General features: G+C 42.5%; 2 protein-coding genes across 2 annotated transcripts; both read right to left on the minus strand.

Annotated features, from left to right (window-relative positions):
- Positions 1-445: 445 nt before the first annotated feature.
- LOC103362002 (fibulin-2-like) lies at positions 446-16,476 on the minus strand. The gene is made up of 15 exons (XM_008288244.1): positions 16,464-16,476; positions 14,745-14,859; positions 14,281-14,428; positions 12,152-12,320; positions 11,231-11,449; positions 10,382-10,492; positions 9,725-9,826; positions 8,792-8,923; positions 6,171-6,308; positions 4,644-4,784; positions 4,160-4,288; positions 2,931-3,047; positions 2,696-2,824; positions 2,214-2,337; positions 446-1,839 (listed from the first exon to the last, which is right to left on the minus strand). Exons 1-15 carry the CDS (start codon positions 16,474-16,476, stop codon positions 1,482-1,484), a joined length of 2,145 nt encoding a protein of 714 aa, XP_008286466.1. The 3' UTR covers positions 446-1,481.
- Positions 16,477-18,041: 1,565 nt separating this feature from the next.
- On the minus strand, positions 18,042-24,110 carry LOC103362003 (fibulin-2-like). Its single transcript, XM_008288245.1, has 3 exons — positions 24,058-24,110; positions 20,512-21,948; positions 18,042-18,052 (listed from the first exon to the last, which is right to left on the minus strand). The coding sequence occupies exons 2-3, from the start codon at positions 21,848-21,850 to the stop codon at positions 18,042-18,044; spliced, it is 1,350 nt and encodes a 449-aa protein (XP_008286467.1). The 5' UTR covers positions 21,851-21,948; positions 24,058-24,110.
- Positions 24,111-26,340: the final 2,230 nt, after the last annotated feature.

Genomic DNA, 26,340 nt, shown 5'->3' on the forward strand with positions numbered 1-26,340 from the left:
TTTTTGTTGAGGTGACCTTTGGTAGTATAACTCATGCGGGAGAACAGAAAACTGGCGAGGGGCACTGTTTTGGATGTGCAACACGCATTAATACAGCTGTCACGCAGACACACACACACCCTTTCCGATGATTACAGCGGGTCCGGGAGGTTCACTGAACTCTGAGCAGCGGCAGAAGATAAGTTTAGAGCTGAAAGGTGGACAAGAAAATCAGCAAGCATCAATGTTTATTTATGTTTATTGACTGAAATGTGCTGCCATGCTTATTTCTGTGTTTCTTCTCTAAAACTGTTGTATAAGACACTATGTTTCTTTGGAGGAGAGCCAGTATTTGAAGGTGCAGGATTTGATTCATCCTGTAGGTGGGAGTGTAATACTTATTATTTTACAAACTGCAGTACAGATGAAGCTGTAATGTGCAGAGCAGACAAGACCTTACACGGTAATATAGGAAGATTTCAGTCATTTTATTTCAGATATTAAACACTACAAGGCCATTACTTTTACTAGCCATCATAAAATGTGCGCGCATGAACAGCCGCACGATGATGGATGACGCTCATGTTGAGTTCACTCGCAAGGTGTGAACAGCTATGTAAATAGGATATTTACCGTGTGCAGTGCTCCGACAAGAATGAACTACATTTTTTGACAGCTTTACTGGGAATGTTCACACAATATACAGACTATTAAACAGAACTGGTGCACAATAAGTACAAAATAACTGAGGAATTATAAAACAGAAATGCCACACTTCTCCTCGACAAATAATGCTCCTTATAAAATAACATTGGCCAGCATTCACCACAACACAGTGGCGTTTTATATATATATTTATATTTTACTAAAATACTTGAATCTAGCATAAAAAAATATGATACATCCATCCATAATATATCTGATTAAAGGGATACAAAAACACACCACAGAGCGTAATGTTAAGTTAGTTTTTTTAAATACTTCAAACACAAATGTTGGCAGCAGTGCAGGTGAAAATAAAATAAGAGATATAGTTGTTCTATAATGGAAACTCAAAGAAACTAAGAAAAAAAGTCTGCTTTCTCTCAATTATCAAGCTGCATATCACCTCATGACAACAGGATCGTTTGAGCAGAAAACTAAGAATTGGTTCTAAAATGGTTGCAATTTTTGTGGCGTCCTGAATATTTTTGTATCCTCAAATATATTATTTTAGATTCAGACTTTAAAACTTTCAAAATATGGAATATGTATAAAGGATATGCGAGAAGAAAAAAATGTTTCCATGCAATCACAGAGTATAAATAGAAAGTGACACAAAGCTCCTTTCTGAACAATCCACTACACCTAATGGCAATGTTGTAATACTAACTTCATCTGAACAAAAGCAAAGTTAACTGCTCAAACTCGTCGTGACGGACAGTGGCATTGTTAAATAGTGATATGAAAAGTCCTCATGAACTGCATTAAGGTCCATACTGGCCACGGCACAGCTCCGGCTGTTAGAGCGAGTTGGCTGTGATGAACACGTAGATCTTGGCTTGGAAAGTGGTAAACGTCCCCTGTCTCCAAAGCTTCATCTCCACGTCGATGAGGAAATCCCTCGGGCCCTGAACCTGTCGGTGTAAGTACACGGCGCCCGTGTACGCGTTCAGCTTCCTCGTGCTGAAGTAGTTTTCCTCGTTTCCCTGTGTAATGCTGACGATGACATTGTCCCCGGAGTAGGCGGGAGAGGGTCCGATGCGGAAGATCTGAGCGGGGATGACGATGTTGGACTGGAAGCTGAGGTAGTAGTAGGTGATTCTCAGAGGAGAGTTTTGGCACTCCAGGTAGTTGGGACAGCTGATGCGCTCACAGCGACTACAGGGGAGGCATAGTACACTTTATTTGTAATGCATCTTTAAACAGCAAAGCAATTAAAAGTGCTTTGATGAGACGGAAAATACTTTTTATTGTGCAAAAGGGAAGGTCAGAAATGTTAAGAGATAATTCACCATTGAAAAGCACAATACGACTACGATTGTTTAATTTGCTCATATTGCAATAAAATCAAGATCAAATACTGTATCTCCAACAAGAGTGATTAGGAAAAATAAGAACATAAATGTATCAAGCAGATTCTTCTACAGTCCCCCCCTGAAATTAAAAAAAAACAACAAAAAAACATAATATTAACCAAAGATCCAAAGTAGCCATATACTGAAAATCAGCTTTAAAGTGATGTCATTACTCACGTGTCAGACACTTTGCGGTAGTTTGGTGGGCAGCTGAAAGAAAGGCAGCGGTACCCTCCTTGGATGTTGTAGCAGGTCTCAGCTAAAGAGCAGTTATGGGCCCTCGTGGTGCACTCATCAATATCTAAAACACACAGTTAACGCACAAGGCCCGCTTTACAGCCCGGAGAGGAGGATAATAGAACTTTGAGGAAAAGCCTCCTTGTGGAGAAAAAGATTGCTCAAGTAAAAAATTCAAATTAGCATGACAAGACTTTTAGGCCAATAAAGTTTTATAGAGTGTGTAATTACTGCACCACTGTAAAACTACCAATTATATTTATCTGAGCAGAACCATTACAGCACAATCTGTGAAGAGTTAAAGGGCTGCTGAGCCATTTTTAAAATGCATTTTGGAGCAGAACTCAATGAGGTATATTTACACCGTTCTGTGACTATATGCATGTTTTTATCGTATTGTTTTGTTTGTGGGGGGCGCTCACCTCTACAAGATCGTCCATTTGGAGACATGGTGTATCCGTATTCAGGACAAGCGCACTGGTAACTGCCTGGGACATTCACACACTTATAGGTGCACAGATGGCCGATGCTCTGGGAGCACTCGTCGATGTCTGGGTGACAAGGAGGATAACTCATGGGAATTTGATACATAAACTTGCCGAAACACAGGTTTGGCATAAATATAGTGTTTGTGGTGTGTAATAGAGCATGCCCCACCTTCACAGGTGTGCCCATCCTCCCTGAGGTAGTAGCCCTGTCTGCAGTAGCACTGGTAGGAACCATAGATGTTGGCACACTCCTGACTGCATGGGCTGGCCAGACACTCATTCACATCTGGAGATTAGAGGTTAGAGCTCATTACTGTCATACTGTACTTGATCAAAGAATTTTCAATGTTGCTATCCTAACATATAAACAAGATGTTGTTATGAAGCCAATTATGCTTTTACTGGATCCCGCTTGAAGGCATGGCATGATATACAGTATAATACACTAATACAGCGAACCGCCATCCCTCTTCTGCTGCATGCTGAGCAGTGGCCAGCTTTAATATCAGCTCAGTCTTGGAACTGTTCATGCACACACACACACCCACACCTACACACACACACACACACACACACATATTTTTATGCACAAATTCACAAAAACATACAGCGACAAGCATCAGCATGCACACACTGATGCACACACACCCATGCAGACAGACATTAACAAAAACACACCTTCACAGTTCTTGCCATCACTAGATAAGCGGAAACCAGAGGTACACGAGCATTCATAGGAGCCTGGGGTGTTCTCACAGGTCTGGGCACACAGACGGCCGGGGTACTGCCAACACTCATTTACATCTGAGAGGAAGAAGCAGCATCATCATACCTCGGTAACTGCATTTTTGCACTTGTGTGCTCTCACCCATATGTGCAAGTGCATGTATGCAGCCAAGCATGTGCAAGTTTGCTGTCCTGCACAACTGCGTATGTGTGCATGCCTGTGCATGTTTGTGTGAATGTCAACGAGAGTGTGATGCGAGGGGACCATCTGTCTGCTGATAGTCTAAACACTTGAGCTGAGTCCATTATTATGAGAGTCACAACACAGTGAATCACAAACAGAGGGAGCTGCAGCAGCAGCAGGGCCACAACAGAGTCCTGTGCAGCAGGAGACGTGATCGGTGGGCCAGCGGCTCCTGCAGAAGCCAGCAGCAGAAGCTGGGAAACAGCAGCAGCTCTCCCACCACAGAATAATAAAGAGGAGCAGCAGAGTGGGCAGGCAAAGAAGAGGGGTGGCTGTACAGTAGTGCAAGAGGGAAGGAATGACAGAGAGAGCAGGAAACAGGAAGAGAAAGACGATAAAACCATAACAAAAAGGTTGTTTGGGTTTTTGTTTTTTTGGCAATTCAGCAAGTGCTCATCCTTAGATGACATATATGATGTTCAACATACCCACACACATCCTCCTGAATAAGTCATGCTGATAGCCAGTCTGGCAATCACAACGATAAGAACCAGGCAAATTATGGCACCGCTGACCCTCTTCACATCGACGCAGGCTGTCCTGACATTCATCCACATCTACAAGATGCACATGAATTGCAAAGAGATGGAAACATGAGTAAAATACTGACAACATTCAGATCCCATCACTTTCTGTGTTTGGAAACTCAAATGTATGACAACATGACTTTTTTCATTATAAGCTTTCTACTTTTTGATCCTTTATTTAGTTTAACTAATATTTTTATACTTTAAGGGAAAAACTAAAATAGTGCTATGATGTGGGTATTCAGTTTTTACATTTATAAAGGCATGTGAGCTAAATAATCTCAACTCTCTCTTGGCTGCAACACATTTTCTGCCAACATTGACCTTAAGGCTGTCTAGCAAATCGGATTACATATGCTCCATGTGTAATAACCACCAATCTTACCAACACATCTGGATCCATCGGGACTGGAATGATAGCCACGGCTACATATTATCTTCCTGTTACACAGGTAGGATCCCACTGTGTTGATGCAGTTAAACGCTGGACTGCACGGTGGGGTCAAGGCAGCACACTCATCAACGTCTGGTAGACAGAGGAAGACAGAGCAAGTGAGATAAAGGCGAAGAAAGGTAGAAGAAGAGGAAAGCCCCAAAGGCACAAAGACAAGGCACAAGAGACCAGAGCACAGCTCTTAAGCCACACTGTGCTGTGATATCAAAGCAAACACATCACACAGTTGTGTTCCTCTGGATAACTTTGTTGTGTGTGTGTGTGTGTGTGTGTGTGTGTGTGTGTGTGTCTGACATTTTCTCCATTTTCTCATTTCTCAGAGCATTTCTTTTACACTCCTTTTATAGTGGCGTCTGCCGCCTCGACATGCCCCAGTTCCTGCCCCTGGGGGCTAATTCCACAGCATCAGTTTGTACTGGAGTAGGACAGAGGATTGGCTTTTATCCACCCCTTTGCAGCCCCTAACAGCAACTTCTCTGATCTCCTGTCTGTGTGGCATTTAACCCCTCTGTCACTGCAGCCCTGCTGATTCACCTGCGTGGTGTACAACCGTGCATCTTCACAGACTATGATTCACCTGTGGGGAAATTTCTCTTTGTGTTTCTGCCCTGGTTCACTCATCTGTTTGGGATCAGGATAAGGAATTACTAAAAACAAAAACAATTCTGGCTTATAACAGGGAAAAGACGCATATTCTATGATTTAACCTTAAGACAAGGAAAGGTTTCGATTCCAAACAAATGAAATTCATACAGCCATCCTTCAGTCTATGGACCGGTTACGACTGCAATCAGTGCTGCAAAAGATGTTTTTTTTTTTTTTTCATGTTAAATGATCAAATCACATAGAAATATAGTATGATGACAATTTATGACCCTGATTTTGTTTTATGCATCTCATTAGATGGATTTCTACTGCTAAAGTGGCTTAAAGGACAAATGTTTATATAGAATATTGTGAATAAGGTCCATAAAAGTAAATTGATGCAAAAAGGAAGCTGAAGTACAGACAAATGGATAAAAAATAATGGGGAAAACTCAGAGTGGAAAGAGAATCACTTTTGCAAAATCTGCAGCAGTATTGACTGTGTTAGAGCAGGATTGGCTTAATGGATGTGCTACATAAAGCAAAATTATGGAGGCAATGGATGGAATCAATGTGTCTGAGTATGTGTCAGCAGATTTTGTACGTGTGCACAAGAGTACAGTTTTCTGTGTTTACTGATCTATAAATGCAAATGATTACAGGGATTCCCTATGTAAATCTTATTTATGAATTTCCTCCTCTTCCTTTCTTTTTTCTTATCTTACTCTACTCATTTTTTTCTGTACAATTGCACCTGTAACCAATAAAACACAATGAATTGGGGGTGACAAACCCAACACGGCCATTGATTATTCCGAATTATAACCATTAAGTATGGAAAAAAAAAAAAAACACCTACATGGTGTCTCTTACCTACACAGCTGCCCTGTTGGTCCTGTTTGAAGCCAGCGGGACAGCGAGCGCTGGGATTACACCTGAACGAGCCTTCCGTATTTACACACTGAAAGCCAGCTCCGCAGTTGTGGCTTCCCTGAACGCACTCATTGATGTCTGTGGAAAAAGAAAATCAATTAGTTAATGAGGATCAATTGCAAATAATGCCTGCCTGTAATACCATATCTCACCACTGGATGGCACTGTGGCTAAATGGCAGATTGCACGTCATGCAGCTCTCTCAGTAAATGCTCAAGAGGTTAATCAAATATAAAAGAATTGTATTACAACTTAGGAATCTTATGTATACTAATCAATCTTGTTGCTGCCAGAGCAGTGTGAGTGACAGATTATTATTTCAGCTAGATGAATATATCTAACAAGTCAAACCAGCACAAGTCACAAGCATCAGTCTTCCTGTGCAGCGTGAGTGACTATTTCAGTATATTCCCCCAGAGTCCTCTAACACCTGTCTACTAAGGGATTTATCTCCTGTCAATCAGTCTTCCACATCTGTTGTCATAGTATGAACCAAAGCTGGAGGGAAATAACAGTCTCAAAAGATCAAAAAAAAAAAAAAATGTGGCGCATATGTGTGTGTCTGTGTGAATAATGCATGTGTCTTGTGTTTTCAAGGAGGTTTTGCCTCTGTAATTGCTGTATAGAGGCCTAAACCAGCTCTGGCAGGCAGCCATACAGATATAGGGTAGGTCTCTAAACAGTGATTGAGCATCTTGCTCCTGACACAAACCTGGCAGAGTCGACAAGGAGCTGAGTGAGCCTGACACCAACAGAGAAAGAGAAAGAAAAACCAGGAAGCAGGATAAATGTGTGAGAGGTTGGCACTGACTTCCCTCCCAGCGAAGGCAAAAGGCCTCAAAGAACCTAGAAAAGTCAAAAGAGTCCACTCGCTGCTGTATGTGAGAATTCAACCCCTTTGAACCTCTGGATTCTTCCCCCCCATCATGGGTTCTCTCCTGGTTCTCCGGCTTCCTCCCACACAGTCCAAAAACATGCTGAGGTTAATTGGTGATTCTAAATTGTCCGTAGGTGTGAATGTGAGCGTGCTTGGTTGTCTATCTCTAAGTGTGGCCTTGCAATAGCCTGGCGACCTGTCCAGGGTGTCCCCTGCCTTCGCCCTAAGTCGGCTGGGATAGGCTCCAGCCCTCCCACGACCCTAGTGAGGACTAAGCGGTGTATAGATAATGGATGGATGGATGTGTATGAAATTTGTGCATTCTGGTGCGACCCAGGGCTGCAAGGTGGCTCGGTGGTTAGCACCATCGCCTCGCGAAGGTCGCCGGCTCGCATCCCGGTGAGGACACCAGAGATCTGTCTGCGTGGAGTTTGCATTTTCTCCCCGTGCAGCGTGGGTTCTCTCCAGGTTCTCCAGCTTCCTCCCACAGTCCAAAAACATCCATCCATTATCTATACACTGCTTAATCCTCACTAGGGTCGCGGGGGGGCTGGAGCCTATCCCAGCTGACTTAGGGCGAAGGGGGGGACACCCTGGACAGGTCAGTCCAAAAACATGTTGAGGTTAATTGGTGATTCTAAATTGTCCGTAGGTGTGAATGTGAGTGTGCTTAGTTGTAAGTGTAGCCCTGTGATAGACTGGCGACCTGTCCAGATGTGCCCTGCCTTCACCCTAAGTCAGCTGGGATAGATTCCAGCCCCCTGCAATCCTAATGAGGACTGAGCGGTGTAGAGATAATGGATGGATGGTGTGACCGAAACAGGCAGAAAGTGAGAAAGATATTGAGTATTGATGCCAGATTGTACAATTAACTGGTCAAAACTGTATCATTCTGTTTACGGACAAGAGAGGAAAACAACTCTATTTCTCTTTGAGTGCTGACTTTGCTTCATTTGTGAGAAGAGGCAAAATGACTATTTCACTACAGCCTCTTGTTAAGATACAAAATGGAATTGGAAGCGCAGCACTAAGATGTTTTTCTCACACTCCCCACTTATGGCAATGACCTGAAGTGGCAGCTGTTTGGAGGCTCACCCATTAAACATAGGTTCTTGTTAAATGCTCATTTTGCCTGATTGAACATCTTTTAAACTCACAGGGACCGTGTGGATTAGCTGCGTCCCCTTGCCTGAGCCCACAGAAACCCATCTGCAGTTACTAACAGCTCCTACAGCACATCTAAAACTCATCTTAGGGAGCCTTTCTTCCAGAACACTCCTGCTGCTGTATGAGTGAAACCTCTGCACAGGCCAAATTTATGGTGCATGGAAATAATGAGAGATATTTGGAGGTTTACTATCGCATCCCAAAGTTGGGTATCACCCACAAAGAAAAGCCAGGCAGCTCTTCAAAGAACAGCAAGCAAATACTTTGGCTAACAACAAATACACTCTATGAAGCAAATACTTACTCAAATGTAAAATTACATAGTTACTGAAAGTGAAGAACTAAAAAAATAATAATTCAATACTAAACTCTCAAGGGTGGGAAAGGTGATTGTCCCTGAACAATGCTCTTTCCTTATATTGTTCAGCAATGCTCCCTTGCTGCTATTTACATCATATTAACTGTTGGTGGAAGTGAATACTTTGATTCTGCTTGATGCTGATAAGGTGTAATATACCTTCACAAAGGTCATTGTTGATCTGGTATCCAGGGGGGCAGGTGATCAGTCTCTGACAGACATAACTCCCTGCGGTGTTCATGCAGCGCTCATTCACCTGGCAGGCACGTGCAGACAAACACTCATTTATGTCTGGATGGTGAAAAGAAAAGAAGCAAGACAAATGTGTGAGTGGGAAGAAAGAGAAGCGCAAAGGAGAAGATGCTCATCGCTTAGGTTTGGAAAAAAAAAGCAGACGACAAGACGTACAATAAAACCATCAAGTCGCCGTCGTCTGCGTGTAACAGTCAGCAGTTAGAAGCAGATTAAAGAGACAGGTCGAACCCTCCTCTGGGAGAAAGATTAGGGGCAAGGCCACCGGGAATAAAATCCACACAATGAGAAATTTGTCACCGCACCGAGCTGCTTTCTGTGTTACTGTGCTGCTGTCAGGCATTAGATGGACCTGTGGTTGTGGCTAAACTTAACAAAAAGTATTCCCTGGGAGACAGATTAGACATATAGAGCAGTAGCTGATTGGTCTCATGACAAAACACACAGTCCATTGCCTTTCTTGGGTGGAAATAATGGGTATATATGGTATGCAATTGGTAAGATATATCGTGACAATGCAAGGACAGTTGGGATAATCCCTCTGGTAGAGACTCAGCTCAGGAACAAGATGAAAACTTCTCCCACAGGGGATTAGAGCTGTATCTCCTCTGCAAATCTGGAGGCGCTGATGAGAGAAAGAGACAAATCAGTGGCAGACAGTCTTGCCAAGAAACTCTCCTCAACTGGAACCAAACTCTTCTGGCTGAAAAGAAAACTGAAATGAGGGCTGAAATTGCAAAGCCGTGTTTCACTTCTATGATTGCACTGAATTTCCACGTGCTGCCCTGGTGTAATGTCAGACAATGTTTTTGGCATTATCACTGGGTTTTGGTTGCTTACCTTCACATGTGCGTCCATCAGCTCTGAGGGAGAATCCCGGCAAACAGGAGCACTGTGGCCTTCCGCCCACCGGGGTGCACTGTTGCTCACAGATGCCGTTTCCTAAGAGTAATACAGTGAAATAATTCGATATGATCAGGTCAAATGAAATATACTGTACCATTTCTTGACACAGCACTATTTAGGCAGAAACAGAAGGGAGCTTTGAGGCTCTCTGTGGGAGACAGAACAGTATTTACTGTATAGCTGTTTGCTCATTTCCTTTTTCCAGGTTGATCCCTGACCTGGTCATATTGTATTTCCCACTTTTGGCCCACAGTGTGGTGGACCTCCACCCTGGTGTCATGGAAACCAAACAAGAGCAACAAAATGTGACCGTGCACACGTTATGATATGGCGGTCTCGTGAGAACGAGTGGCCGTTGCCAAAATGCTGCTTGTGTTTGACGTTTGCAGCACATTTCATGGAAAGGATGAGTAGGAAATCATAACATGTCAGTCTATGTCAGCCTGTGCTCCCTTTTCCACTAAACATATTCAGCTCCCTCATGATGCCCGTTCTAGTGTCTGATTAAGCCATAATGATGAATGAAAGTGCTCATTGCGAGCTGTCGGGTCTGCAGCTCTCTCAACCATGATTAAGCTGTGCATTTCTAACCTTCACAGGGGTTGAGTGGGACAGCAGGCTGGGTGGGAGGCGGAAGTGGTGAGGTGGGCTCCGCCGCCGCTCTGTCAACCTCCTTCAGTCTGTTCTCCTCATCCAACGTCTCTGCACCAACATGAATAATGTCAACACAGGAGCTATGAATTACACCATAATCACAAATTCCAGCTCTCCATCGACGGCGGTCTTAGTTAGAGACTCAGACCTTGTGCAATGGCTGCATTTCCATCCAATGATATGAGGCTAGTGGCTACAGATGAAAGTTGTAATAGCAATGGAGGTGAGACAGGAAAAAACATTGCCTGCAGACAAACATTTGGTTTTATTAGTGAGCCCCAATCCTTCACTGTAATTTGCTGAGAGCTCTGGCATTAGCATCCTGTTGAGACAGGCTTGTGTTGGTAGAAGCCACTGTTGATTAAAGTCTGGTACGCTGCACAGTATTACCTGAAAACACTTCAAGACTGTGCACCTGAATAGACCTTCAGATTTAGCCGGGACAACAAATTGAGTTTTAAACAGAGGGAAAATGTTCTTTTTTTCTTCAGCTGAAATAATTTGCTACAACAGTGGAGATGTGACCAGTTGAGCATTGCTATCAGTCCAGGAAAGGGATGTTAGTGTACGAACAGAAAAATTATTATTAGGCAGTATCGGGCCTTGCAGACGGGAAGGAACTGAAACAGGCCAGGAAAATAATACACAGTGAATGTGTAGACAAATGGGATCTCTCTGACATGCACCCAGACCGTAAATCATACTTCAAAGATTACACAGCGCAGAGATTTGCTTTCTGTTTGGTAGCAATGTGCGACAAAATAAGATGGGTGGTCTTCACTTTACCTTGTGCACAAGTGGAAGCATCCTCTTGCAGCACATATCCAGGGAAGCACTCGCATCGGTAGGAGCCCACTGTGTTGATGCATCTGTGGTGGCAGATGCTGCCTCCATATATCAAGCACTCATCCATGTCCTCCACCTCAACAGGACCCTCGACTGCATTCCCCCCATCCTGCTCCTCGCCGATGGAGAAGGCCTCTTTAGGGTACGGGCTGTCAGACACTACAGTACAAAGACAGAGCGGCAGTTGCTCATCAAAGGAAAACACTTTTTCAAATGTACAGTAATAATTACAGGGTAGATAGGCAGTCGTTTTTCAACACAGCACGATGATAAGGAGAATTTCTTTTCTTGTTTTTTATTGTAATGTTTATTTTTACAGGGCTAAGTACACAACATCAACCACTGCCACATACCACATCATTCAGATCCCAAACAAGTTAGCAACGCCCATCCTTAGATGGGATCTTATAAAAATACACAGGCAGCTTCAGAAGATATACAAAAAAGGATGTGTGCTGGATTTCTGATTCTGTTTCACACATTGCCATGGGATGGGCAAAACATTTGGCACAAAATGCTTCAAAAAACAATGCGAATTTGATATAAGCCAAGTTTTTTTTAGTGCAAGGCAAATTCAGACATCCGAGGGGTTTGCCGGAACAGAAATGAATACAATGCCAGGCAGGCAGACACTAGATCTCTTAGAATTACAGTATACAGGGTGACATGGGAGGCCATTAAGGTGCACCATTTTTCACCGGGGTCAGGGGATCTAACTAGAGTAGCTCCTTTTAACAGCCAGTTTAAAGAAAATTGATTGCTTTGCTTTAAATCAGCCCACCTCACAACGTCACCTCTTTCAGCCTGAAACTTGTCCGTGAAGCTTTCATGTGAGTTTGTGTGAATGTTTGTTGACAATACCTTTTTTTGGCAGCAGAGTGGAGTCCAGAGCAGGTCTCTGTCGGATGGTGTGCCGACCATCTTGATTCCCAGTTCTCCCCTCCCTTCCCTCGCAGCAGGTCAGAAAGATGTGTCTGCAGTGGAAACCCAGGTACTGGTGGGCTTCGCAGTGATGCCCCTCACTGCGGAACTGCAGCCCAAGAGAGCAGCAGCCACAGCACTCCTGCAGTTCAAACAAACACTCTTTATGCTTGTAGTCTTTCAAGTGCCATGTAGGTTCTCAGAGCAGCTGCTAGAAATGGAAAAACAAACCATATCATGAAATCAAGTACTTATAAAATGAACTACCTCAACATCTACTGTACGAGATGGATTTGGGTCTGAAAATTTTGTACAGACATTAAAGAGCCATATTACAAAAAATTCCTGTTTTTCAATTCCTTGACAACAATTATGTCCCCAGCGTGTCTAGACACCTACAAAATGTAAGACCATCCCCTCATTTCTTTCTTTTCTCCATAGATCAGAAAGTTTGTCACTGAACAAGTTGTTTAGCTTGCTCTTCCTGAAAGGGGTGTGACAGCAGCAGCCTGTTTGCATTTAAAGCTATGGATACTGAAACAGCCCATTTGGGGATGTAATATAGCGTAGTAGAAGCAATGATCAGTGGAGTATTTTGAGCTGACACTTGAAATACACATTCTGAGAACACGTGAGACTTACACTTACTTGTTAAAAGGAGTATAATATTGAACATTTGATGGTTTAAAGAGGATTCAGTGATCACCTCACTTTTGCTTTAGCTTGATATTAGTGGGTTCGGATGAAATGTCTCCACTACTACTGGATGGATCGTCTTTAAATGTCATGCCTAGATTAATGCTCCCCTCAGGATGACTTTGAACTACTTAGAAAATCCTTGACCCTTTTCAAAAGCACTATCATCGGGTCAAATTGTGTCCATCTTCCTCAAAGACTACTGACATCAACTGTATTTTTTTCGTACCTTTTTGCAAATGTTAATAGGCTAACATCCACATGCAGACTGCCAAAAGCACCGAAGGGCAAAACATAATTCACAGAGCTGTTAGTTCTTCATTTTGTTGAATTGAACTTTCACAGTGACAAGTTTAAATTTAGGAATATGTTCCCCTTGTGCACTGCCTCTTACTCTTTTCCTTGGAGCTCTCAACAAGATCACCACTGAGTGAATGGGAGCATAGTCTGACTCCCTGGATGTAGACTGTGGGTATAAGCTTGCCATTGATTGCTTACACGGATTTCTCTTCCCCTTCTGCTATCTATGTGTTACCATTTTTAAAATCCCTGTCACTGTAGGAAGCAACAATAAAAACCTCCGAGCAGCAATCCACCACACTGATTCATGCAGTAAAGGAGGCATACTAGTTTTTTTCCCCAATAAATTAGTCATTTTTATGACCGTGTTCACCTCCCTGTGTGTTCCCCTAAAACAATTTCAGACACCTCATACTGCTAGGCCATTCTGTGCTGCAGATTGGTCCAGCTACGTGAGGCTAACGTGATCATGGCAAAACATAAAACTGAAGTAATGACTGCTGTGATTTAGCGTGGTTGTAGAAGACACAATTCTGTTATGAATACAGCCATTCCTCAGAGAAGTGGTGAAAGCCACAGTTTACCAGCTCTACTGCACCGTAGCCGCTCAAGTGACTCTGAGCAGATGCGTTGGTTTCCTTCAACACAGATGAGCGGCTTTTGGAATCCAGTCAAATGCAATAATTACACTGTTGCCACTGTTGGACCCTTACTGGCCATAATAACCTACTATCCACTGCTACTGTTTTACAACATCAGTTACAGTCTACAGTTTTAGAGAGACAGAACAATTGACATCTGACATCTCCAATTACTGAGGTCTGTTTAGACAATAGTAGAGCTTGTAGGACTCTGGGAATCTTCACTTGCAATAGGCCCGAAATCATTTTGTCTAAATTAAATAAGATAATTGAATAACAGGGAATTAGCACCACAGCAGTAATCCTCAGAAGACATCTAGAATGAAGCTGTCCAAATGCTAAAGACGTTATTAATTTGGCTTCATTTGAAATGTACAGTGTCAAAGTTTGACTGTGAGCCCAGTAAACTGTGTTTGCTCTTTGCTGTGGTACCTGGTCACCGATACTTGCCTTGTAGGAATCAACCCCGCATTTGTCGCTGGCGTCCTCTTCACACACACTCCCAGCTTTGGCTGCATTCATTCCAGCCAAACACCGACTTTCTCTCAGGGAACCGAGGCAGCACTGTTGTTGGGCAGTCCTGGCAGAGAAAGGCACACGTGAGAAATGACTGCAGAAGCGTTTGGGCTGCAACTGTGGACTTGCAGCAAGAACAGAGCTGAACAAACTGTGTTTTCAAGTTGCTGTGAATTTCATTATAAGGAGAAACTAAAAAGGGCAAATCAGCTCTGAGGACCATTTTGCATATCTAAAGGAAAGTTAAACCGAAGTTTGAGTGGTCTTGCCAGAAAACACCTCAACAAATACACAAATTTCTTTGTTATGTCACCTTAATCGTCTTCAGATTCAACTTGTTAAGTCCAGTAAAGTAAATGAGCATTACATGATGGTCTTACCAGCACATGGAGTGCCTGTCTTTTGTGGGTGGCTCCATGTTGCTGCAGTGACCATTAGCTGAAGCCCATTTCTCCCCTGTCTCACAGCAGGTCTTCACCAGCTCTTTGGCAGACACTGTAATGAAACACAAACACCCAGATCCAGATTTATCCAGCTCGATGCAGGCACTGTTTCAGAGCAATCACATCAAATAATGTTTACAATGAGAATTCTGCTGCATTAGAATCGTTAACCTTTACCATCCGAGAATCCCATCAGTGAGATGCTGTAAAATCTGATTATTGATATCAGAAATGCAAATAAATCTTATCTTATGTGAACCACTTGTCTGATAGAAATAGACCTGTTTTGGTGACTGCACGCTGAGAATATCAAGTACAATATGTTGGGTTTTTTTTTTTTCCTTTTCAGACTCCTTGACTCTGCTCACTTTAACTGGCAAGGAAAAGTATGAAACCCAAGACTCTATAAAATTACCGTCAGAGTAAAATTGCTCTCTTTTTTGTTACATCCTGGTTAATCACAGCTGTACCACAGTGAAAGGGTAACACATTAGCACTTCATTTTGAACTGGGTCATGGAGCAGACAGAGCAAAAACACATTAACCAGTTTACGGGGGAAAATGTATACGTGTTTCTTCAATAACAGGGCAGTGCATTCCAGCGTTGATTTGTGGCCCCTGAACTACTGTACAAGATACAACTCATGACATACATGTCTTCTTAGTCAGTCACATCATACAGAATCATAAAAAATGAATGTTTACACTTTACACTTGTTTTGCCTCTGATGTGTTTAATCATTCTTTTTTGACTCATGCAGTTAATTCAGAACAGTAATTTCATGATGACAGTGCTCCCACAGTGGATTTGTGATTGTTCATCAGTATGAAATGAAATCTCAGATGAGGAGATATTTCACTCAGACCCGCAGATGGCAACCTCACAGTGGCAATGGAGGAAAAACTACAACATCTCCAAAGTCAGTGGGCTTCATCTTCTGGTGGACCATGATGACTTTCAAGGCCTTAACTTCTTTAGCTTTTGAGATATTTCCATTTGGCCCAAAGTGGAGGACAAACAGATGGACTGACCAACACTGCCACATCCCCAGAGCCCTGCCCCCAGCATGACAAAAAAAATGATATGAACAACCTTGTAAAAACCTTTAATTGGTCTCTCGCAGCATGGTCTTTCGCAAGATAAGCCTTAAATCTTAAATGAGGGCAGAGGTCACAAAAAGAAAAGACCAAGCAAAACTCGTGTGGCAGTTCTAAATAGAGGAAGCTCAGCACAGATAGCTGAGAGTGCCCAAGGTCACGCTAGCATTTTAACTTCCACATGCGCTTATTTTGGTTGAAATACCTCTGCCTGAAAAATCTATATAATAAGGTTGAGGTAATTACTCGTAACACAGCAAGTCACTGCTGCGGTGTGCATAATTTAAAGGCTTAGAAATGAGAAAATCCAAACCTTGAAAGACACATTTACTCTTTGATACATAACTACATTATCTGTGCCAACTGTGTACTTAAACGAGTGCCTTTGAACCTGCGTGAATGTATATCAAAAGACAGAGAGCATAATTATTCACTCTTCTTCTATTGCCTCCTATTCATTTTCTCCAGGTGGAATCAGTTCACTCATCATGAACGAACACAAATTTGCTCCAAGTGTCCATCTGGAGTGTGGATTGTATACAGAGTCAAAACACATACGGCTCATGGCCATGTTTCCAAAAGGATTTTTGCCTTTGAGGGGGAAACTACATTTCAACCAAAATAGCAACTGCAGATGAAAACAAAGATAAACTATTTTGGCCAAGCTATATCTAGTCTAACCAGGTCTCTTCCTTTCTCTTTGACAGACCTTATAATTAAGTCTGTACAGCAACGCATCCCATTCAGCGATGCAATAATTAACTAAGCTGATTTATTGTGCTTCCACAATAGCGAGCCAAGATGTACATTTGAGAGGTGGCAGAGGAGCATCTCCCTGTTTCAGGCCTGTCATTATGTCTGTCCATTAGACTGACATTAACACCAGATGCTTTGCTTTCGTCCAAATCCAGAACTGGTGACATCACACCCTCTGAAAATATGGAGCTGGAATAACAACCAAAAAGGGCAACTCTCAACATGTCTGGAGGTGTCATAAAGCAGTGCACTGCCACTAATCAAGGCTCATGTGTCTTCTCCTTTGTGGACTTGGCAGTGATTTACAATACAGGTGGGCTGAGGGGAGCAGGACAAACAATGTGAATAACAGCACATGCCAGGAGTCCCCCACATAGAAACTCACGCGGCCGAACATCCTCGATGATGAATGCTGAAAGCTTAAAAGCCTGTTCATGTGTGCGTTTGGGTGTGCGTGTGTGTGTGTGTGTGTGTGTAGGCCTGTAATCACTGTCCAAGAACAGCTGGCTGTGACATAACAGGGAGGGCTCCCCTGCTATCACCATGACTTCATTTGCAAAACAGCCAATTCAGTTCCAATTATTGACAACTTTTGCCTTAATTTCCCTGAGACTGTGAGCCAAAAATCGTGTGATCCATCTTTTTGTGTTCCTAACAGGGGTCAGAGTTAGACGATGGGAGCTGCGACGACTTGCCACAGCCTTTGATGGTTTCACACAGTAACCTCCAATCCAATTACTCCTCCTTGTGGTAAAATAATCAGAGTGAAACAGCAATGCACACTTGCCAGGACTTGCCACAAATGGTGCATTGAAATATTTAGACATATAGCTCGTGTTTCCTGAAGATGCCACACATGCATTTGAAATCTGAGCTACGCAACATCTGCATCAAACTCTTTTTTGCATATTAAATTGGTTAAAGGAAATTCCGCTGAGTGCCTCTGTCAAAAAATATTTTCCAGAGTCTTGTAATTTGAACTTGTTTCCCATCGCCTTATTATATTTTATGTATTCCAAGGTGTGTTCGCAAAGCAGAACACAGGAAATTTGCTCATTTCTTGCCAGAGGAAATCCATCCAAATCCTGATTTTGGACCTGATAGATAAAAATAACACTGAGGAAAAAATCCATACCTAATTGGTGGCTTCACAAATTCCATTAGAAGTACCTATTTTCTGCACATCTTTAAATAACTATACACAGCAAGCACTGTCTGTATGGCAGTGACAGAAACTCAGATCTGTGTGTTGTTTTGTAATCCATCACCAGCCTCTTTCTACTTATACTGCGGGTGTCTTTTATGAGTGGTTTTCAGCATCGAGAGCAGATGTTTTTCTTTTATTTATAAGCACGGGTGACATGTGGATGAGGTGGTTTTTTAGTAAGGACCTGTTGAGGACAGGAGACACGCCAAAGTTACTGGAAATGAACTCGAAGGCACCCTAGATTAATGAGAGTGATCTATCTTCTTCCGACTGATCTTTAGCAGCACTGCAGGAATGAACTCCTACATGGCCAGCCCTGGAATTCACCCACCATTCATCCTAAGGAAAATTATACATCTCTTCAATCCACTCCCACATGCAGACAGCATGTTGTGACAGTTTTGTTGATAAAAACAAGTGCTACGCCAGTTTATTTCACCTTATCTCAGCTGATTTTTTAACCTTTAGTCACGTTTTATCATTTTTTTCCTGTGTCTGACATGCTTCTGATTTAGTTCAAGGCTGGGTTTCGGTGTTCGGTAAAGGGAAGTTACTGAGAGGATAATGTGTGGAGGTGTACTTCAGATGAGGTGATTACTGGGAAGATTGGGAAACCAGCAGCCTCGCGGGAGATGGGTAATCACATGGGCTCATGAGGGGAGCAGGGAGTAGCGTCTGGCAATCAAGCCATAACAGTGGTCTCATTCATCACATGGGTATTATGCACCTCACAGGTACAGCCCCCAAGAAATTCTATACGAGGTCAGCCCAGCATCAGAAAGCCTAAACAATCCCATCCCCCCTCTGAGCACACACTGGCTAGAAAGAAGGCAAATGAGTGGGACAGAACAAAAAAAAACAACATTTATCTTGGGCTGTGTTCCGCAGCAAAGGAAATCCATTTATGTTTAGCAAAAAAAAAATGTCAGCCTGCTTGTTATTCACGCTTTCTCTTTTCCTGTCCAAATAACTTTGGCATCCTCAGCTAATGGCATTGATAATAGGCATCAGTCAAGCGCCTTATCAGCTGGGCTTTTCCTGTTTGTGCTTTACCATGTCACCGCTCTAAAAATCTTCTTTTAGTCCAGTCCAGCGAACCTTCAGTGGTGTCATTCCATCCTGCAAACTGAGTAGCCGGATCAGTTAGTTTGAGCTCCTTTTCCCTTAAAAAAAATCTTCCCGACTTTGACTTTCACCTCACACTCACATCCATGAAGCTATTAATCACAAGTTTATCCTCATTCACTCGTGGAGAGAGTGAAAAATCTTTTGAGGACATCTGTCTGCCCCTTACCAATAAGTTTCTATATTGACTCAGAGACATTCACATACATTCACCTTCAGTTTGCAGCCTATATTCTCCAACTTTATTTCCGTAAATGCTCCACAGGCACCTCTTGGTGAGCGCTCTGCCTCAAACACCTCAGATGCATTCATCTATACATACCTATAGGGGCCAGGTGCTGAAAGAAAAGAAAAGTTCTGACAGGTCTCAACAAAAATCATAGTGTTGTAAAGTAGGTTAACTACACACCTCTGGATTGCAGTTTGCTGGACAAAACACCACTGATAAGACAGAATTCCTCAGAATCCTGAACCCCTTACTTGAGAAAAATATGTCACTGAACTGTTTATAAAGATAAAATTGCATTATTTAGTTTATTCGCCTCACAGGAAAGTCTTGAAATATAGCGGGACTCCCTCTGCAATGTGGCCATAAAGTACAGTATATTTAATAAGGTTTCCTTGGCCAGAAGTTTATTTATCATTAGCGCTCGTGCTTAAAATCCCATTTGAGATTACAACATAAATTTAGTTTATCATATGGTACTTTATGAGATTAATATCGCGAGGCAGATCTTTTTTGACTTATCGTATATATGTAACCGTACTTCACATTTTGGACTAAGATGTGGTTTAATTTTCTATATTTCCCAGTACAGTGTAACTTATCTTCTAGACATCCTTGTAATCACTTCATCATCTGCTTTCTATCTCAGTGCCTGCAGTAGATTGACCGGTAGTATATGCCCTGAAGGGGAGCTGATCTGTTAGAGAGCATGCTGATAATCACATGGATTTGGGCAGGAGGAGTGCTCTCACTGGAGCAGAGTAAAGGGAGAAATCACAAATTTCAGCTGCACTTACAGGATTTATCAGAAACATTAGAAGCATAATGATGTAAATACAGTGCGGGGCTTAACATTACCCGCTATTTACGAACCTCTGGAGATGTAAAGCGAGCATTCTCTCAACTTGAAAATGAATACATGCTAGATGTAATCATTTTCTCTTATGAGCAAGGTAGATAAATGCTATCTGGGGAAAACAGACTTTCCATGAACAATTGTTTTTCCTGGATTCCTGCCAGCTTGAATAGCGCGATTATTTATTTCTCCTCAAAAGACAGGATGTGAAAGAAGGAAGCGGAAGATTTCCTCTGAAAAAGTATGTCAGTATATCATCTCACTGTGATGTTTTCTGATGTAGGCTTTGGATGAATCGAAACATTTTATGCTTCAGGTTTCTTTTAAATGTGACTGTTTCCACCTTCATTTGACACTCAAAGGAGTGAGGATGCTGTTGATCATAAAAGCTCAGGATTACTTATTTGATGGATTTGTTTAATATATGCTAACTCACCTTCTGTGTCCGCATCCTGGTAGTTGTAGAGGGTTTGAGGTTGCCTTTGTGGCTCTTCGCCGTCTTCTCTCATCCTGACCGGAGCTCTGCTGGTGGGACTGAACTGGACTGTGGGATATGAACCCTGTTCAACCGACTGCCTGCGCTCCACCGACACTTTTTCTTGGCCTTTACGGTTGACAGAATGGGAGCTGCCGTGACTTCTGTTACGACTACGCTGACTGTGTTTGTGCTGGCCAAAGCCCCCAGTGTTGGAGCGGGCAGCGTATGCTGTGTCTTTTAGAGCCTCCTGAACCACTTTTTTTCTGTCGCTGTTATGTCTCATGGTAATTTCTCCCGTTTCCTCTTGTGGCCTGTGGCCCTCTGTGGTTACTCTCTGTGTGGTTGTACTTGTCAGTGATGTTAATGTTTTGCTTTGAGCCCCTGTAGTGGTTGGATCCATGTTATGTGTAACCTCATCCTCACTGCTCCTTTGTGGGTTTGGGCTTTTTTGCTTTTCTTTCAGCTCATGTCTCCTGTCATCCTGAGAGCTGAAGGTGGCGGAGCTTGACTTTGGGTAAACTGGTGGTAGTGTAGTAGATTCCAGTGGTTGAGCCAGATCTTGAATAGTGGAAGACGTTGCTGGCTCTGCCGGTGTGTAGTCATAATTCTCTGTGCCAAAACTGGGTGGGTCTTGCTTATACAGCGGTAGAGTGTTTCTCAATGCCAGCTTGGAAAATGGTTCTACAAAGCTAGTTTGTTGGCCGTCGTGACGGCTGCTAATGTCCCTCAAAGGGTTGTTGTTCTCAGTGGTTGTTACCCGCATGGGCTTATTAGCACTAAGAAGGTCACAGCCAGGGACAGGTGAGCACATTAACCTCCCACCTTCATTTGGACAATGGCAAACCTGGCATTGGTCTAGCTGAAAGGAGTGTCCTGCCTCATACTTCTTGTTGCCATGGGTACAGCCAATTCGCCCACATTCTAGACATCCGTCTGCAGGTTGTAAAATCTCAATACAGTTGGGGGGAATTTCAGGGCAGGGAATAAAATGACAGCTTATCTTCCCTCCTCCCTGGGGACAAGAGCATTCAGTGCTTCCGAAATCTACAAAGTATGACTCCCCCTCTGGGACTTTCCCCTTCTGGAAGCCTGCTTGGACACAGTCATAGTACTGGTAGCCCTCACAGGTGCAACCCCTTTGTGTACAGGTGGGACAACAGGCACCTTTCTCTAAAACTGTTTCAATGCAGTTCTGCGGAGCAGGGCAGTCCACACCTGTGCAGTCATTCTGGCTTCGACAGACGTCCACGCAGAAAATCACCAAACATAAAAACGTTGCTGCCCTTTGAATGTTCATTTTGAATAAAAAGTGCCAAAAATAGTCTGCTCTTCAAAGTAGGCGTCTCTGCAAGCTAGATCGGATTCCAGATGAGAAGGAATTTGGCGTCTTTTAGCCTGTGAAGGTAAACAGAGGTTGATGATATATTTACAGTACAAAAGTTCTTTGGTATTCAGAATGATAACAATCTGTGTTCTGTTATTTATGGTTTGTTTTCACAGTTATTATCAAAAACACATTTGTCTGCTTCAGTTTGACCACCTGCCAAATGTAGGCATTTTTAGGTTGGCAATACATTTTTTCCATGCCTACTCTTTTGGCACCACACTGGAAGACGGCTGTGGTTTATATTTGATTGCCCATGGAAATTTTGCCAATGGTAAGATTGACTGGGGGAAATATTTACAATAATAGCTCAACAAAATGTTTCAGACAGTGTTGAAATAACAAAACCTCCCTTCATACAATGCCGTAGTCTACCATGCGAAAACACTGCTGAATGTTTTGCACATAGAACTGCTTATCGGAGTTTATCTACTTGTGGAGTGTATTCTCACGAAACTGTCTACTTCCTGGGAATACATTTGTTTAAATCTTTGGCTAATATCTGCCAATAATAACTGGTGAAGCACAAACTGTTTCAGCAATCCATGCTCTTACTACTGCAACTAACAGAAGTGACATGTAATGTAAAAAGCAATATACAGTAGCTTTAAACGCTTTTGATGAAGCTCTTTGGAGCTTTTCGTTGCATACCACTCTATATAGAGACACAGCGGCAGCACAAAGTCAGTGTGTGTCAGGCCTAATCCTGTGAGTGAGTGATGTGACTTCAAATCGGAGAACATATTGAAAACCAGGTGTTTTCTATTTCACTTTTCCTGTTTTCACTCTGCTTGCATTTGTGCCAATCGCAAAATACTTGTGTGACATTTCCTACTATAAAGGTTGGTTCAAAATTACAGATTAACTCCAAAATTGCTGTTCATGGCAAACTTTTTGGAGGTATTTCCTGCTGAAATGTCTCTAACCAATTTCAGTGCCTATTTTGTTATCGCACTTGTCTCAGACTCCATGTCCTTGGAACAGATTCCCACCAGAGGAGGAACCGCACACAGAAGGCAAAGGAAGGTATATGCTTACAGATTCTTTTCTGCAGAAACAGCCTACTTGTGTTAGTTATATTGAGAGCGTGCTGCAACATACATATCTATACATACTTAGATATGACTTTAGGGGTAGTTATTTGAATTGAATCTGCCTAACTGTGAGCAAAAACATGTAATGCACCTCTTCAAAAGCATGGAATCTAGATGTCATCACAATAGTCTAAGGGTCATCAGAAATAAATTTAACATCTGTTCCTCTTTTCTAATTCAGGCAAAGCCGCAGAACAACACACTCCAAGTCCGTTTAAAGAATCAATGATGTCTTTGTGTGCTGAGGGTACAAAATCATTTTACCAGATCTTGCAGTCTTTAACCGGCACGCAGCCCAATGGTGGTTTAACAGAACCAAAATCAAAACGCTGTCTGTCCACATGGTTCATAGAGGAGTGACAGGGAAAATTCAACACAGAAAAAGGCCTTTGGGTGTTGAGGAAATCTGATGGGCTGAGCATGAAACTCATCTGGTTGTAACGACCTTTAAAGACCTTGATAGGACTTTTTTCTTTTCTTTTCTTCCTGTGAATGAAAACTAGTCTGTTCGGTTGTTTATTCAGTTATCAGTTCAGGGAATGTCCTACAAAGCATTTCAACAGCGATTGTGTGCTCTGCCATCCCAGTAGCCAAAAACTGACCTTTATCCTTTTTGCGCACTGTGACACGCGCGCGTGTGCACACGTGCAAACACTGTTTTCGCGCATCTAAATCCTCAAGGCACAAACAAACAGGCTGAAATGTCAACATCTGAGTCAGAGAATGTAGAATTGAAGCGCATATTTGCAAATCATTTCACTCATGCAGCATGAACAGCAGTCGGTCTGAGAGGTGACTCGGGCACACGTTAGGAACACAAAAGCGAAGCAGCAGACTTAAATCAGCTCCCAAACTAAAAAAAAAATATTCATGATCAAATAATATAAGACCGAACACAACAGGCTACATCGCGTATAATCTGAGTATTTATGCCCCGAGGGATTGTTTAAGTGAATTAAAATGCTCGGTGTGTCAAATCGTGCAGTGACATGGAGAGTTTTTATTGATAAAAGCGACGTTGCCTACCTCGCGTCCCTGAACTTGCAGCGCTGCTGTGCCTCAGAGGGAAACTTGTGCGTAAAGTTTCTGTCCTGACTCCGGTTAGTGAGGCTGGAAGCGCCTCCGCTCCCTTTTTTTTTCGAGGGGGGGAGGGCGGGACAAACTTTCATAGAATTAGTTCCAACTTTTCCGAAATGATTTCTGTTCCCCTTTTCTGCAATGCAATTCATCCAAAATACGACAAGTGACTGGGGAAGAGGTTTAAGTGGAAAGTATCGAGGCTGTCTGTGTCACTACCTGAGAAATATTTTTTCAGATGATCATTTCTATGGGAATGTAATGCTGACATTACAGAAATAATAGGGTCATGGTTTCATGAAAATCACAGAACTGCCATGTGTTGTTTTTGTACATAATTCCAATTAGGTGCCAGATACCTGACTGGTCTTCATATCTTCTCCTCGAGATCCAAAACAAGCCACACTGATAAATCAAACTCATACAAGCAGCATTAGACATCACATGTTGTCTGTGAACTTCTAAGCAGCGTTTTGGAGAGACTAACAGTATTACAGCTGTAATGGCTCAAATTTGATATAGGGCATGCTACAAAGAACTGCTCTGAACACAGGCTACTGGTGATTTTTTATCTTCTCATTCTTTCTCAACTTCTCCCCTGGTTTAATCTTAAGGCTCACTGAGTGAGAGTAAATATAGACAATAGCTGCCTCGTTGGATGAATGGACTGATCGGGCCGGCACAATGGGCAGCGGGGCCAGCAGTCACTTTGTTTCAGGGGTCTCCCTTGACTAATCAATGACAGAGATGAGTCAGTGGTCCTTTTATTAGTTTTCTCCGTTCATTATAATAAAATGCAGGCACAGCTGCAAAAGTCACATGCTACGGAGACCCCCCAAGGTTACTTTAAGTGGTTGAATGAGGTCTTTATTTCTTATCCGGTGCACCATTTGACTAAAATACTCAGTTTTGCATATTTCTGACTTGTGAGCAATGGATTAAAGCTGGGAAACACCATACCGATTCAGGTTCATACATCACAACTCTCTAAGTCTGTGACACACCAGTTATCCTCTCAGCATATCTACATCTACTATAAAGAGACTTGCACAGCTTTGTGGGATTCACACAGATGACAGCTGTATTGATTTTCATGGGTCAGTGTTAAATATTATCTCCTGACCCGCACCTGGTCGTCAACTTGTCTTACGCCCCTGCAGGAGAAACACGCATGAGGTCCGCTGAACTCAAGTTCATCCCACAATTGACCCACTCGTATAGTCATTAATAACCTGGACACATGAGCTAAGTGGCTGTGGAGCTGAATATCCCAAGGAGGCTCTTGTCAGTCCTTTGTGCAGCATTTCACTAATACTAAACTGAGCAACGCCCATTAGATTCTGATCATTAGAATTCTAGGCAAGTAAAATCCCCATTAAAGATATTAATGTTTTACAACAGTATTTTTTTCCCCCCACAAATGTTGCACAAATGACAAAGATTACAAAAACACACGCATTACCCATGACCACCTGCAGTAATATATCTGCTGAAATACACTGGGCGCGGTTTTTGGTGATTACCACATTCAAAATAAATTATCCCTTTGTACCATTTCAACAGCTACACATGTTGGTTTCAGTTCTGAATTGTAAAGTTTCAATGGTTTCAGTATAATACTAAATCAACTCTATAATAAAAATAATAATAACAATAAAAAAACAGAAATGAGTCTCTAAATGCTTCATGTCCTGTAGACTTAGAACATTTGAGGCCCGCTGACTCCAGAGAGATGTCCTCATGTTGCAGGCAGCGACCAAATGGTCTGTTCCCCCCACAGTAGTTGACCCCTCCTGACTCTTCTGGGGCTAGAAACCCTCAGTGCAGTAATGGCTCTCAGCTGGTGAGATAATGTCATCTGACACGCACTGATTTGGGAGAGCTAATTGCACTCCACACTGTTGTAATTTCTCATTCATGCATGTTTGAATGGTGACTTATGCCACTAATAATTGCCCAAGCCCACTGACTGCATCCCTACCTCGTAATAATCTACCTAATGGGCATTTTTCCCTTTTTTTTACACTGGGAATATTGAATTAAAGTTTAATACACTGTGTTTATTATTTGTTCTGGGAGCAGAGCGAAGTGTTTCTTGCCTCAGTTATTTAGTGCAGGTTCAACATTCTTCTGGGTTTTCACTAAAACTGATGCCAGTGATAGTGACATCATTGTCTGCTTGGGCCTTCTAATGCATCAGGCGTTAATGTTATCTGTCCATTGTGTGATACA

This window comes from Stegastes partitus, unplaced genomic scaffold (genome assembly GCF_000690725.1).
Source record: "Stegastes partitus isolate 25-593 unplaced genomic scaffold, Stegastes_partitus-1.0.2 Scaffold548, whole genome shotgun sequence".
In the NCBI taxonomy this organism is placed as follows: Eukaryota; Metazoa; Chordata; class Actinopteri; family Pomacentridae; genus Stegastes; species Stegastes partitus.

Excerpts from the sequence above, each read along its gene's own strand:
- LOC103362003 (XM_008288245.1), bottom strand. The coding sequence starts at position 21,850 with ATGAACATTCAAAGGGCAGCAACGTTTTTATGTTTGGTGATTTTCTGC.
- LOC103362002 (XM_008288244.1), bottom strand. Across the intron at positions 10,493-11,230 it reads TGCTTCCACTTGTGCACAAG|AGACGTTGGATGAGGAGAAC; the intron begins GTAAAGTGAAGA and ends ATGTTGGTGCAG. Across the intron at positions 8,924-9,724 it reads TGATGGACGCACATGTGAAG|ACATAAATGAGTGTTTGTCT; the intron begins GTAAGCAACCAA and ends TTCACCATCCAG.